This window comes from Sinocyclocheilus anshuiensis, unplaced genomic scaffold (genome assembly GCF_001515605.1).
Source record: "Sinocyclocheilus anshuiensis isolate Anshui unplaced genomic scaffold, SAMN03320099.WGS_v1.1 scaffold366, whole genome shotgun sequence".
Lineage (NCBI taxonomy): Eukaryota > Metazoa > Chordata > Actinopteri > Cypriniformes > Cyprinidae > Sinocyclocheilus > Sinocyclocheilus anshuiensis.
This window is the reverse complement of record NW_015547673.1, coordinates 666,359-679,341: the sequence shown is the minus strand read 5'-3', so window position 1 is coordinate 679,341 and position 12,983 is coordinate 666,359. Positions and strand designations below refer to the sequence as shown.

Sequence of the window (12,983 nt, the reverse complement as noted above, 5' to 3'; positions counted from 1 at the left end):
TGTGTGTGTGTGTGTGTGAGAGAGAGAGAGATAGAGAGAGAGAGAGAGAGAGAGAGCACTGTGTTCTTTTCCTTCAGTAGATCTGGTTTATGCAGTTTAGTAATTAAAATACTAGTTCAACCTATAGACACTAGAGATACACAGTTAATCAATTAATACTGAAAGCATATTATGGCCTTCTGCAAAAAAAAAAAAAATTATGTTTTAAATGGACCACATTGTGTGAAAGCTTGTTCCACCATGGAATAAAAAAAAAGATGTTTATATAAGAGTTTATATCTCATAATTCTTAAAAAATTGTGACATGAAAACTCAGTTGTGAAAAAAAAGAGTCAGAGTTGTTAGATAATAGCTTTGAGTGATTAAATGATGATAGAAATACGTAACAAAGAGTATGAAAAATCCAGTATTGAATATAATAATGTATACATTTATGATGATGATGATTATTATTTTTATATATTATTTTTAATTTTAATTGTAATTTGTTGATGATTATGTAGTGGTAATAGCAATAGTACATTTATTATATTATATTATATTATATTAATATAATATTAATTATATTTTTAAGAAAACAATGTTTCAGTGTTTGCTCTTGTTCGGTGGAAATGAGGGCTGCTCTTTATTCAAATACAGAGAGCAGAAGAGTTTTCTATTGTTTGCCTTTTAGTTTGACTTCCTATTATGGTCCAGAACAGAGAGAGAAGATCTGTCTATTTGCCTTGGGTTTTCCCCAGTTCACATGGTTATCATTTAAAGCAGGTGTGTACTGTACTGTACCTGAGACTCACGCAATTGTGAAGTATGTTAATAGTTATGACGTGATTTTAAGCCTACATGGATACACCCAAAGAAAGTAAAACTGGAATGCAAAGCTTCTTATGACGTAATGGGATATTAATGTAAACACTTAATATGTGTGATTATTTCAAGCAGGTGTGTTTTGATGCAAGGCTTTGCTTAAGTATCAGTGAATGACTTAATTTATAATGTCTCCCACAGATCTGATCAGACTATCAGTAATCTTTTAGTGCTTGTGTGTCCTGAAGGTTTTGTTCTTTCTTTTCCTGTTATGTTTTTGTCTGTCTTTGTGATCCAAACTAAATTTCTCAAATACTAGAGAATTAAACATAATGTATATGTGCTGTAGGACTGGACGATGTGACCTAAAATCATAATCTCGATTAATTGAACATTTTACCTCGATTACGATTATTGAACGATTATTTTTATTAGTATTATTTTGTTGTTGTTGTTCATTGACAAGATGGGATTTTTTTTTCTAATGAAAGAGTGCATGTCTTATCTTTGTGATTTTAAAATAATTGAAGGAAACACTATTTATGGTTATTCATTGAATATTTCGAACAATTGAAATCAAAAAGCGCACATTGGTTGAAATGAAAACAACTTATGAAAAAAAAGTCACATTTCAGTTTTAATGTAAAAAGCACGTTTCCTAAAAATAAAAGAGCAGAAAATAAATAACTTGAATTTTTTGCAATCAAAATAAATGAATATTGCCATGTCAAAGTAGAAAATAACCAGCATCTCTTGCAAACAAAATACATTTTAAATATTGCATGTAAAGAGTAGAAAATGCATTGTATCTCTTGTAAATAAATATTATGTTAAATAATGCAATGTGAAAAGTAGAAGATAATAAAAGGGAAAGTATTAACAGGATTAAAAAAATGTAATAATCGACATGGGAAAATTACGTCGGTTAGAGGTTCTGAATTTCGTTTTCGATTACTTTTCGATGAATCATCCAGCCTTAATTTGCTGTTTTATTTTCAAAAAGGCACATAACTTCCATGCCAATAAGTATGTGGATACTATTATAATAAACCATTTTCTAATTCTGTTTCATGAGGAAAGATTTTAGTGTTTTGCTGGAGAGGCTTAAAGGAATAGTTCAGCTGAAAATGAATATTTGCTGAATATTTACTCACCCTCAGGACATCCAAGATGTCAATGAGTTTGTTTCTTCATCAGAACAGATTTGGAGAAATTTAGCATTACATCACATGCTCATTTGTGGATCCTCTGCAGTGAATGGGTGCCGTCAGAATGATGAGTTCAAACAGCTGATAAAAACACCACCATAATCCACAAGCAATCAATTAACATCTTTTTTAACTTTAAAATGTCATTTCTGATCAAAATATGAGTCAATAATTTGGTTCCTCCAGTCAAAAAAGTCCACCCCCTGTTCTCCTCTCACATCAAAATCCAGCAGCATATTTGTTCACAACTGTTCAACTGGACTATTTTCATGCAAATAGCACTTGATCTGTGCTGATTTCTGTCCTGATTCATACAATACCACTTTTTCACTGGAGAAAGCAATATTATAGATAGAGAACTTTTTGAGAGCAACAGTTTGAAGTTAAAAACAAATTCTTACAAACAAGTAAGAAACAGTCGTTGTGTGGATTGCTTTTGGATGGTCTGAGAGTGAGTACATCAGATAATATTGAGATGTTGGTACTGGCTCTGCATTATAGTATTATGCACTGCAAGCAGTTTGTAATTTTTTGCCCATAAAACACAAGCCATCTCTCTGTCTTTGTTGTTCTTTCTCCCTCTCATATACGTTGACACATGAGGGATTGAATTCTGCCTCCTCTCTTTCTTAGAGCTTGCTGGTGTCATGTTACTGTCCTACTTCAGGGTAATGTTGATATGGCAGCTTTGTCATTGAGGTGCGGGCCAGCTGATCATTGTCTATAGTAAAAAAGTTTAATAGGGGAGCATTTTTTTTATTATTATTAATTGTGGTAATAATAGAAATATATTAATAATATTCATTTTTAAACCGTTCTGATCTAAAATTAATATGCCATTTTTTCCCCTCTTGCTAAGGCTGTCATGTTTTAGCACCTCTCCAGTTTTCGACTCTCCGATATCAGCTACTGAACCCATATTTTTTGTGTTAGTCCAGGTCCATGTGGACTAAGGTGTGGTTAATTCTTAACCTCAGTGGATGAGTTTCCTAATTATTTTGCTGTGCCTTTATCTAGGCCGACTTTTCCCATGTCATATGACCTCTAAAACCCTTTATAAAATCATTTGTTATCCCATAAATAAAAGAGCAGATGAAACTTGTTGCACCAGTTTGTTTTGCAGTCTCACAGTGGCTGGGTCCGTGGTTTAGTGTGTCTCTGTAAACATGGTTTTGTGTACTTGATACAAATAAAAGGAATCGGTGAGAACTCATGCTTCCTGTTAACCCCTATGTGCTCCATTCACACCCAGGTTAGGCTAGGCTAGCTTAATTCAAATTTAAAATTACTTGCATTAAATCAGATTTAAGTCTAAGCTAATTAAGTTTTTATAAATTTTATTATAAATTAAATTTTTTATATAATTTCATTTAATTTCAATTTTGTTTTCAGTGAAGATTAAATGCTCTGCATAGCTCTCTGTGTGTGTGTGTTTTAAAGTGCCCCTTTTTATGCTGTTTGAAAGGTTCATAAATTGGTTTTGGGAGTCCCCAACAACAGGTTTACATGCATGCAAGGTCAAAAAACATTTTCAATTTTGAATTACTTCTCAACGACTCAAACGATTCTTTCAAAGATAAATTTTTCTCGAAATGCTGAGTTTATTTCTCGCAATTCTGACTTGTTTCCCAGAATCCTGAGTTTACACCTTGACCTCACAATTCAATTTTTTTCTGCCAAGGAATAAAACATGAAAAAGGTAATTGTCTCACAATAATTGTTCATAAACCTGTTAGTTAACTAGAAACAATAACTCTATTGAGTGGCATTCTGCTTAATATGTGCACTATATTGCATATTCAATATATTTTTACTAAACCGGTTAGTGATGTGGGAACAAATCTTTTTGAAGTTTTTCTGACAACCATTATTTAAATTTTTATATTTCAACAACAAATTGGAAACATAATTATCATAGTCATTAAATATAAAAAACTGTTATGTACAATTTAAATGTTTGTATACAACTCAGTTTGATTGTTATGTTGATTGTTATATCTAAAAATAAATAGCAATTTAATTTGGACTCTGTTGTTAATTTTAATCTTTAATATTATAGTAATGTATGGTTTCCTGTAGCTTACAGCTTTAGTTGAAAGATTTTCTTTCCTTAAATAAATGGACATGTACTGTACCTGTTATACACTGTAAAAAATGACCGTGAATTTAACGGTAAAAGACTGTATGTGACTTTCTCATCACCACCTGCATTTGGTGGTTATCAGTGTATTACAAAGGTACAAAACAGATTTCAGTACTTCAATAGGTTGGTATATTAACATTATATCAGTTAATAAAATGATGGTATTTAACTGTAAATTTAAGTTAAAACCGTAAAACCTAAAACGTTGCTACCGTATTTTTTACGGTAAAATTCTGGCAACCACAGCTGCTGGTTTTTTACCGTAAATTTTACGGAATTTTTTTTACAGTGTATATACAAATGAATCGATATTATTGAATCAATATTGGAATCGAATTGAATCAAGAGCTTATGAATCAATCAAACTGAATGGTTAAATCTGTCAATACCCTAGTGAATGTATACATTTGTATTGAAACACAAATGCCAGGACTGAATGCTGACCCCTAGTAAGCTTGCTGATAGTCGTGTTTTAGTCCTTCAGAAAAAGTATAAAATGTGTATAAAAGTAGATGAAGGCTAGATGAATCACTTAAACCAAACAAACATTTCATCTTCATAATCATTATGAAGATTAAATGTTTGTTTGGTTTAAGTGATTCATCTAGCCTTCATGTGAACCTAGATGAAATTATGTGGTAGATTTTTGTGTAAATGTGACCAGGGTTTATCTCTGAAAATGATAGCAGGCTGTTCCTGATGGTTCCCTTCTCAGACAGAGTTAATGATTGCAGCTGAAAATAGATTAAGAGCAGCACTTGTTTGTTTTTCGCTGTGTGAAGAGATAAAGCCTCAAGCTTTGCCGTGTGTGGGGGGGTGTTAGCTTAGCTCACAGGAATGTGTCGGATGAAGTTTTCTGAATGTTGTCTCTAATAACAGAGAACTTTCAGACATGACCGTTTGGATCAATTCCTGAGAGCTGTGAGAGAATGATGTATTTAAGATATCAATGCATGCGAAAGTGACTATAAAATGGCTTTTACTGCAAGGTGACCTATTAAAAGAGACAGGTCTAATCATAGATATCTATTTTAGATGAGATGTTCTGTACTGAGTTTGTCAGGCCTCTGTTGTTCACTTTTTTTTTTATTTATTTTTTTTTATCTTGAAAGAACTTTCCTTATCTAATCCCTTGAGCTTCGATTGCTGATAGGCACGATTTCCCTTTAGTCTTTCTCCACCCTGAAAGTACAGATTTGACTTTCCTGCTGTGGTTTTGAGTGTAAGGTCCACTAACGGACTGATAGTCTGTGTTTCCTGGCCTTGGGCTTCTCTAGTCTTTCCCATTTTGATGTGATTCCAAGCATCCGATTAAATGACAGTTTTTTGAACTACAGTCAGTGCTATTCTTTAAGAAAACCATAAGCCATAACCATGAAGTGTTTCTACACTTTTAAGATTGAAAATTATACCCACATTCAGGGCTCCACAATAAGAAAAAAAAAACTTTATGAATTAACTGATCACTTTATGAATTAACAACGTGTCCGCTAATCTTCAACGCATTTACCATTCAACATTCATTTTTGAGTGAACTTTATTTGGAAATACAACAAATATATATATATGTATTTATTATATATATATATATATATATATCTATATATATAGTTATTTTATAATATATATATATATATATAAATATCAGTAAATTACATTTTTTGACTTAATATTTCTTTCTCTTTACAAATATAAAATTGACAAAATAAATTCTTTACAAAAAGAAAAAATCGCAACTGGCTGGAAATTATGCGGCTATAATATAACTCCATAAATTTATAAACACAGTTTTGCTTGAAAATGATTGCATATGATGCGCAACCATATTCTAAAGATGCTAAAAATGCTTTCATGAGTTTTTCATTAAAATTGTAGTAGCAGTCTGTCCAAAACTTTCATCCTGTCCAAACAGAAATGCTTGGAATTCAGCTGCAGCCGCTTGCTCTGATCACATGCCACGTTTAATCAGATTGGTCTGTGGGAGCCGCTGTTTGGTGTCAGTGTGACTGTAGGCTACCCATGGTCCCTGCGCTCAGGAGTCTATTATAACAGCAGCGTGGGCAGATAATGGCATGTTCATGATTACACACTGAACTCCAGAACTCTCCCACCTGCCCCTCTGCTGAAAAAGAGAGGACAAGCGCAGGCTAAACAAAGATGTTTTTCCTTTATTTCATCAGTAGACAGGCTTCTGTGTTTTGTATCATTTACTGGTACAGGGTTCAATTCCCAAGTGAAATTCCAGCCTTTCTATTCATACAGTAATTTAGTTTAGAATCCGCTATACCATTTGAAACATAGAATGTAGCTTTTTGAAATAGCAAACCATTTTGAAATTACAAAAGGGATCATATCCTTTAGTCAAATGTGTTCGCATTTTGGAGAATGTTAAATTAATGTATTACACAACTCTCTAGGAATATTTAGTTCTAAGCGGTCAATTGCAGTATTGTTTTTTTTTTTTCAGTTTTCTTTGTTTTTTTGTTATGTTCTTCTCACATAATAAAATTATTAAAAAAAATATAGCCTAATAAAACTCAGTATTTCACATCTGTTTATTTACTTGGGTGAGTAGCCATGCAATAATCTACAACCAGCCAGGGATTACAGGGTTATTCTACAGGTTTTTTTTCTTCGCCACAAAAATAAATTTTGTCTTTTAAAAAATATATACAAAATTTGTTTTACAAAAGAAAGTTTTCAGCAAGGCATATGTGAAATGTTCCCAAAAAGACACTTAAATCACAAATTACATTTGTGACTTTCATGCAGTTTATTTTCAGTATTATTATTATTATCAGCATTATTTATATATTATTTTATTAATATTTTAATACTTTATTTATGAATATTTTGAATTAGCTGTTTTATATTTTATGTATTTATTTTCATTTTAGTGTAACTTTTAGTAATTGTTATGTGCTTTTTTCTTTCTATTAATTTTTATATTTCTATTTAGCTTTAATTTATTTAAGTTTTAGTAATTGTAGTACTTCATTTCAGTTAGTTGCCAAAGCATTTATTTAATTATTTTAATTTTTTTAATTTTACTTTTTTTAAATATAAGATTTTAAATAAATTGTCTAATATTTATATTTGAAAATTTTCAGCTTTATTTCAATTAATAATAAAAAAACTTTTTAGTATTAATTAATATTAAAATAATTTTCAAGTGGTTTGAAAGTAAGGCTTCTTTGAATAAGCTAAAAATAACTAATTAAGCTTAAATTAAATGATAATCCTAAAATAAATGACAATCCTTAACAAAAACAGAGCACAACTGTCATCTAATGTCATCAATCTAATGAAGACCTTGTTTGATTCTCTTTGCAGCTGGTACAAACTGGTGGATAAGAATGGGAAACAGGAGAAGGACCGAGGGGACGTTCTTTTGGACATTCAGTTCATGCGGAATAACTTGACAGCCAGCATGTTTGACCTCTCCATGACAGACAAGCCTCGCTCCGGCATCGGTAAGCTCAAGGATAAAATTCGTGGTAAGAAGAAAGATGGCCTGTCGGATTCTGCCTCTGCGATCGTGCCCTCTTCAGTGGGAACAGACAGTGAAGGGGAAGGAGAAGGCAGTTCGGACAATCCTAAGAAGAAATCAAAACTCAAATCCTTGTTTGGACCAAAGACAAACCTCCAAAGGAATGTGTCCCAGTCCATGTCAACCCTGGGCACCCTGCCTGAGAAGAACAGTTTACTCAGCAGCAGCAGATCGTCCGGCCTTAATGTGGACTCTCCTGATGGTAAGGTCAAAGTTATGCAGCTTGTCCAAATATGTTTTCCCTTCCTTAAGAAAAAATGTTTCTGCTTTTTTACTAGGTAAATTGAATTAAGCTTTATAATGTCTGCTTTGACCAGTTTGCATAAAAAAATTGCATCATCATGCATAAAAAGTGTTCAGACATTTCAGCCACAGTTTATATATACATCATAAATCCTTGAATCAGTTCAAATCATTCATTTCAAATTATTTTTCATTCATTAATATAAATAGTTTTAGCAAACTTTGGAATAATTACTTTTTTATGTCTCTTATGATTACCAAGGCTGCATTTATTTTATCAAAAATACAGTAAAAACAGTAATGTTGTGAAATATTATTGCAACTGTTTTCTAGTCGATTATATTTTGAAATGTCATTTATTCCTGTGATGGCAAAGCTTTTCAGCATCATTACTCCAGTCTTAAGTGTCACATGATCCTTCAGAATTAATTCTAATATGCTGATTTGCTGCTCAAGAAACATTTCCTCTTATTATCAATATTGAAAACAGTTGTGCTGCTTCATATTTTGTGAAAACCATGATACACTACCATTCAAAAGTTTGTGGAAAGAAAGAAAGAAATTATACTTTTATTCAGCAAGGATATATTAAATGGTCAAAAGTGACAAAGACACTGTCATAATGTTATAAAATACTTATATTTCAAATATGAAAATGTTGATATCCATCCATCAAAGAATCCTTAATGTGTGAAGAAATGGTAATTATTCCAAACTTTTGATTTGCAGTAGTCTGTGTAGGTGAATATTTCTTTTTATTACTGTGTATTGTTACAAAAAAATTTAAAACAGTGAAAAAAATATTTTAAAGGCTGTTTTACTGTTTGTACCGTTTCAGTTTTTTGATAAGTAGTACTAGTTAGATTGGATTAAAAGATGCGCGTTAAATATCGCATGCGATTTATCGTGCAGCCCTAGTTTGAATGAACTTTTTTTGCTTGATTATCATGTATAAAAAGTATTTGGACACAAGCTGTAGTAAATATGTACATCATATTACATCTGCTAAAATTCACCTTTACTCCAGTTACAAATCAAAAAGTCACGGCAAATGTGTTTTTTTTAATATATATAATCCAGACACTTTTAAATGTGGCTAAAGTTTCTGACAATGTGCAAGTACATTTGGGACCTCATTTACATTGCAGTTACATATTGTCCTCTTATTTTCTCTTGCAGTGAAAAAGAAGTTTAAAATACTCGGACACAAGCGTACTGAGAGCTCAGATAGCAAAGTGTCTCTTGGCCCCTTTTCTCTTCTAATATTTATATTTGAAAATTTTCAGCTTTATTTCAATTAATAATAAAAAAACTTTTTAGTATTAATTAATATTAAAATAATTTTCAAGTGGTTTGAAAGTAAGGCTTCTTTGAATAAGCTAAAAATAACTAATTAAGCTTAAATTAAATGATAATCCTAAAATAAATGACAATCCTTAACAAAAACAGAGCACAACTGTCATCTAATGTCATCAATCTAATGAAGACCTTGTTTGATTCTCTTTGCAGCTGGTACAAACTGGTGGATAAGAATGGGAAACAGGAGAAGGACCGAGGGGACGTTCTTTTGGACATTCAGTTCATGCGGAATAACTTGACAGCCAGCATGTTTGACCTCTCCATGACAGACAAGCCTCGCTCCGGCATCGGTAAGCTCAAGGATAAAATTCGTGGTAAGAAGAAAGATGGCCTGTCGGATTCTGCCTCTGCGATCGTGCCCTCTTCAGTGGGAACAGACAGTGAAGGGGAAGGAGAAGGCAGTTCGGACAATCCTAAGAAGAAATCAAAACTCAAATCCTTGTTTGGACCAAAGACAAACCTCCAAAGGAATGTGTCCCAGTCCATGTCAACCCTGGGCACCCTGCCTGAGAAGAACAGTTTACTCAGCAGCAGCAGATCGTCCGGCCTTAATGTGGACTCTCCTGATGGTAAGGTCAAAGTTATGCAGCTTGTCCAAATATGTTTTCCCTTCCTTAAGAAAAAATGTTTCTGCTTTTTTACTAGGTAAATTGAATTAAGCTTTATAATGTCTGCTTTGACCAGTTTGCATAAAAAAATTGCATCATCATGCATAAAAAGTGTTCAGACATTTCAGCCACAGTTTATATATACATCATAAATCCTTGAATCAGTTCAAATCATTCATTTCAAATTATTTTTCATTCATTAATATAAATAGTTTTAGCAAACTTTGGAATAATTACTTTTTTATGTCTCTTATGATTACCAAGGCTGCATTTATTTTATCAAAAATACAGTAAAAACAGTAATGTTGTGAAATATTATTGCAACTGTTTTCTAGTCGATTATATTTTGAAATGTCATTTATTCCTGTGATGGCAAAGCTTTTCAGCATCATTACTCCAGTCTTAAGTGTCACATGATCCTTCAGAATTAATTCTAATATGCTGATTTGCTGCTCAAGAAACATTTCCTCTTATTATCAATATTGAAAACAGTTGTGCTGCTTCATATTTTGTGAAAACCATGATACACTACCATTCAAAAGTTTGTGGAAAGAAAGAAAGAAATTATACTTTTATTCAGCAAGGATATATTAAATGGTCAAAAGTGACAAAGACACTGTCATAATGTTATAAAATACTTATATTTCAAATATGAAAATGTTGATATCCATCCATCAAAGAATCCTTAATGTGTGAAGAAATGGTAATTATTCCAAACTTTTGATTTGCAGTAGTCTGTGTAGGTGAATATTTCTTTTTATTACTGTGTATTGTTACAAAAAAATTTAAAACAGTGAAAAAAATATTTTAAAGGCTGTTTTACTGTTTGTACCGTTTCAGTTTTTTGATAAGTAGTACTAGTTAGATTGGATTAAGTTCTAAAAGGTTTGAATTAGGGCTGCACGATTAATCGCATGCGATATTTAACGCGCATCTTGTCAGAAATCCGGTTCTTTAATCAGCGGTAAATCTCCATCACCTGCGGGCTTTCACATTGAGCAGCATTAACTACACAGAGCCGTTGTTCACTGACGAGCAGCGCAAAAAATCGCGTGAATGTGAACGTGGTTTTACGCAACTCGTCAGTGAACAACGGCTCTGTGTAGTTAATGCTGCTCAATGTGAAAGCCCGCAGGTGATGGAGATTTACCGCTGATTACAGAACCGGCTTTACTGATAAGATGCGCGTTAAATATCGCATGCGATTTATCGTGCAGCCCTAGTTTGAATGAACTTTTTTTGCTTGATTATCATGTATAAAAAGTATTTGGACACAAGCTGTAGTAAATATGTACATCATATTACATCTGCTAAAATTCACCTTTACTCCAGTTACAAATCAAAAAGTCACGGCAAATGTGTTTTTTTTAATATATATAATCCAGACACTTTTAAATGTGGCTAAAGTTTCTGACAATGTGCAAGTACATTTGGGACCTCATTTACATTGCAGTTACATATTGTCCTCTTATTTTCTCTTGCAGTGAAAAAGAAGTTTAAAATACTCGGACACAAGCGTACTGAGAGCTCAGATAGCAAAGTGTCTCTTGGCCCCTTTTCTCTTCTGAGCCGCTCTAAACAAAACATCCAGGAGCAGAATAACCTCTGTATCAACGGCAGCCACGTTTATGCAGAGGAACAAGAACCTAAAGCTAATTTTGGCTCCACACTTAGTCTGAACAGCTCAGGAAAGGGTTCGGTAGAGGATGTTCGCAAATACCACCAACGAAATACTTCTGACATGTCCATCGACTCACTTAAAGGCTTAAGTATCCCCTCATATAAGCCTGAAGTTCAAGACAAAGCCTCTCTTGTCCCACAGCGCCCTCTAGAGGATAGGAGTCATATAGAGGTGGAGGAGAAAGGTAGGAAACCCGAAGGAAGAAACCTGCAAGAGATGCTGGACCAACAGGTAGAGCAAGAGCAGAGGAGGCAGCAAGAACGAGAGAGAAAACAAGAGGAAGAGAGGAAAAGCAGGCTTGAAGAGCAGGAGAGGAAGCGCAAGGTAGAGGAAGAGGTGCATCAAGCTGAGGAGCAGCGGCACCAGGAGGAGTCCAGAGTAACCGAACGGCTCTCCTCTCTCTTTGGCATTGGAAAGAAGAAGGAGGAGAAGAGAGAGCAAGCTATGAATGAACCCAAACGTCTAGATGTGCTGTCCTCCACAAACCCGTTTGAAGACATTCCCCTCACCCCGGATACTCCATCCTCTATCCCAGAAGAGAGGTCCACGGACCCACGGAGGGGCGTCAGGACCGTCCTCACCCCGACGCCACCCGCCAGTGCTTTCCCCAGTCGCACAGCAAAAGTGTCCACGGTCAAACCAAGGTGAGTGCTCATATGCTTGAATAACTTCCACCGTCCATGTATCTTAACAATCTCTGGAAGATTGTGTATTATTCTTGGCTGGTCATTGCATATTCACTATATTATTCACTGATTTTGTTAGCAATGCTGAGCAATGTTGTGATGATTGTAATCCACAATTAATTGACCAATACATTTCCTGTAGAGCATGTTAGACACAGGTCCTGTTTGGTAAACCCGCAACCACGGTATCTACCAGAACACCTGACCTGTTAATCCACAGCAATATTAAATGGATGATTCACCCCAGAATGAAAATTTCTCATAGTTTACTCACCCTTAGTCTATCCAAGATGTAGGTGACTTTTATCTGAAACTGTGCTCCTTGGTGATTCATAAAATGCAAGTCAATGGCTACAGTCATTAGGAGAGTCAAAAAAGCATATCAGGCAACACAAAATACCCGTTGCTCCTGGTGATATATTGAGATATTATGAAGCGAAATGATCAGTCTGTGCAAGAAGATTAACATTATTTACTACATTATCAGCTGTAATCCATCTCTTTAATTCTGTAGCCAACTCCTTTAAAAACACAAAGGCCGCAATCCAAAATGCATCTGCATTAAAATAAATCTAAAAGTGGATATCAGCCAGGAAGTTTTGGAGGCCTACAGTGTGTGTGGCCATTATGTGTGTTATTATCACAGACAGAAGCGACTTAAAGGGTTAGTTCACCCAAAAATGAAAAGTAGCCCATAAATT

The 12,983-nt window shown here is 33.8% G+C and overlaps 1 protein-coding gene across 1 annotated transcript in view; it reads left to right on the top strand.

The window, feature by feature from the left end:
• rab11fip1a (RAB11 family interacting protein 1 (class I) a) overlaps positions 1-12,983 on the top strand; it is a 27,572-nt gene that overhangs the window by 4,843 nt on the left and 9,746 nt on the right. Inside the window, exons 2-3 of the mRNA XM_016505250.1 lie at positions 7,489-7,907; positions 11,400-12,240. Coding sequence (XP_016360736.1) covers positions 7,489-7,907; positions 11,400-12,240 — 1,260 coding nt within the window. The remainder of the gene's footprint in view (positions 1-7,488; positions 7,908-11,399; positions 12,241-12,983) is intronic.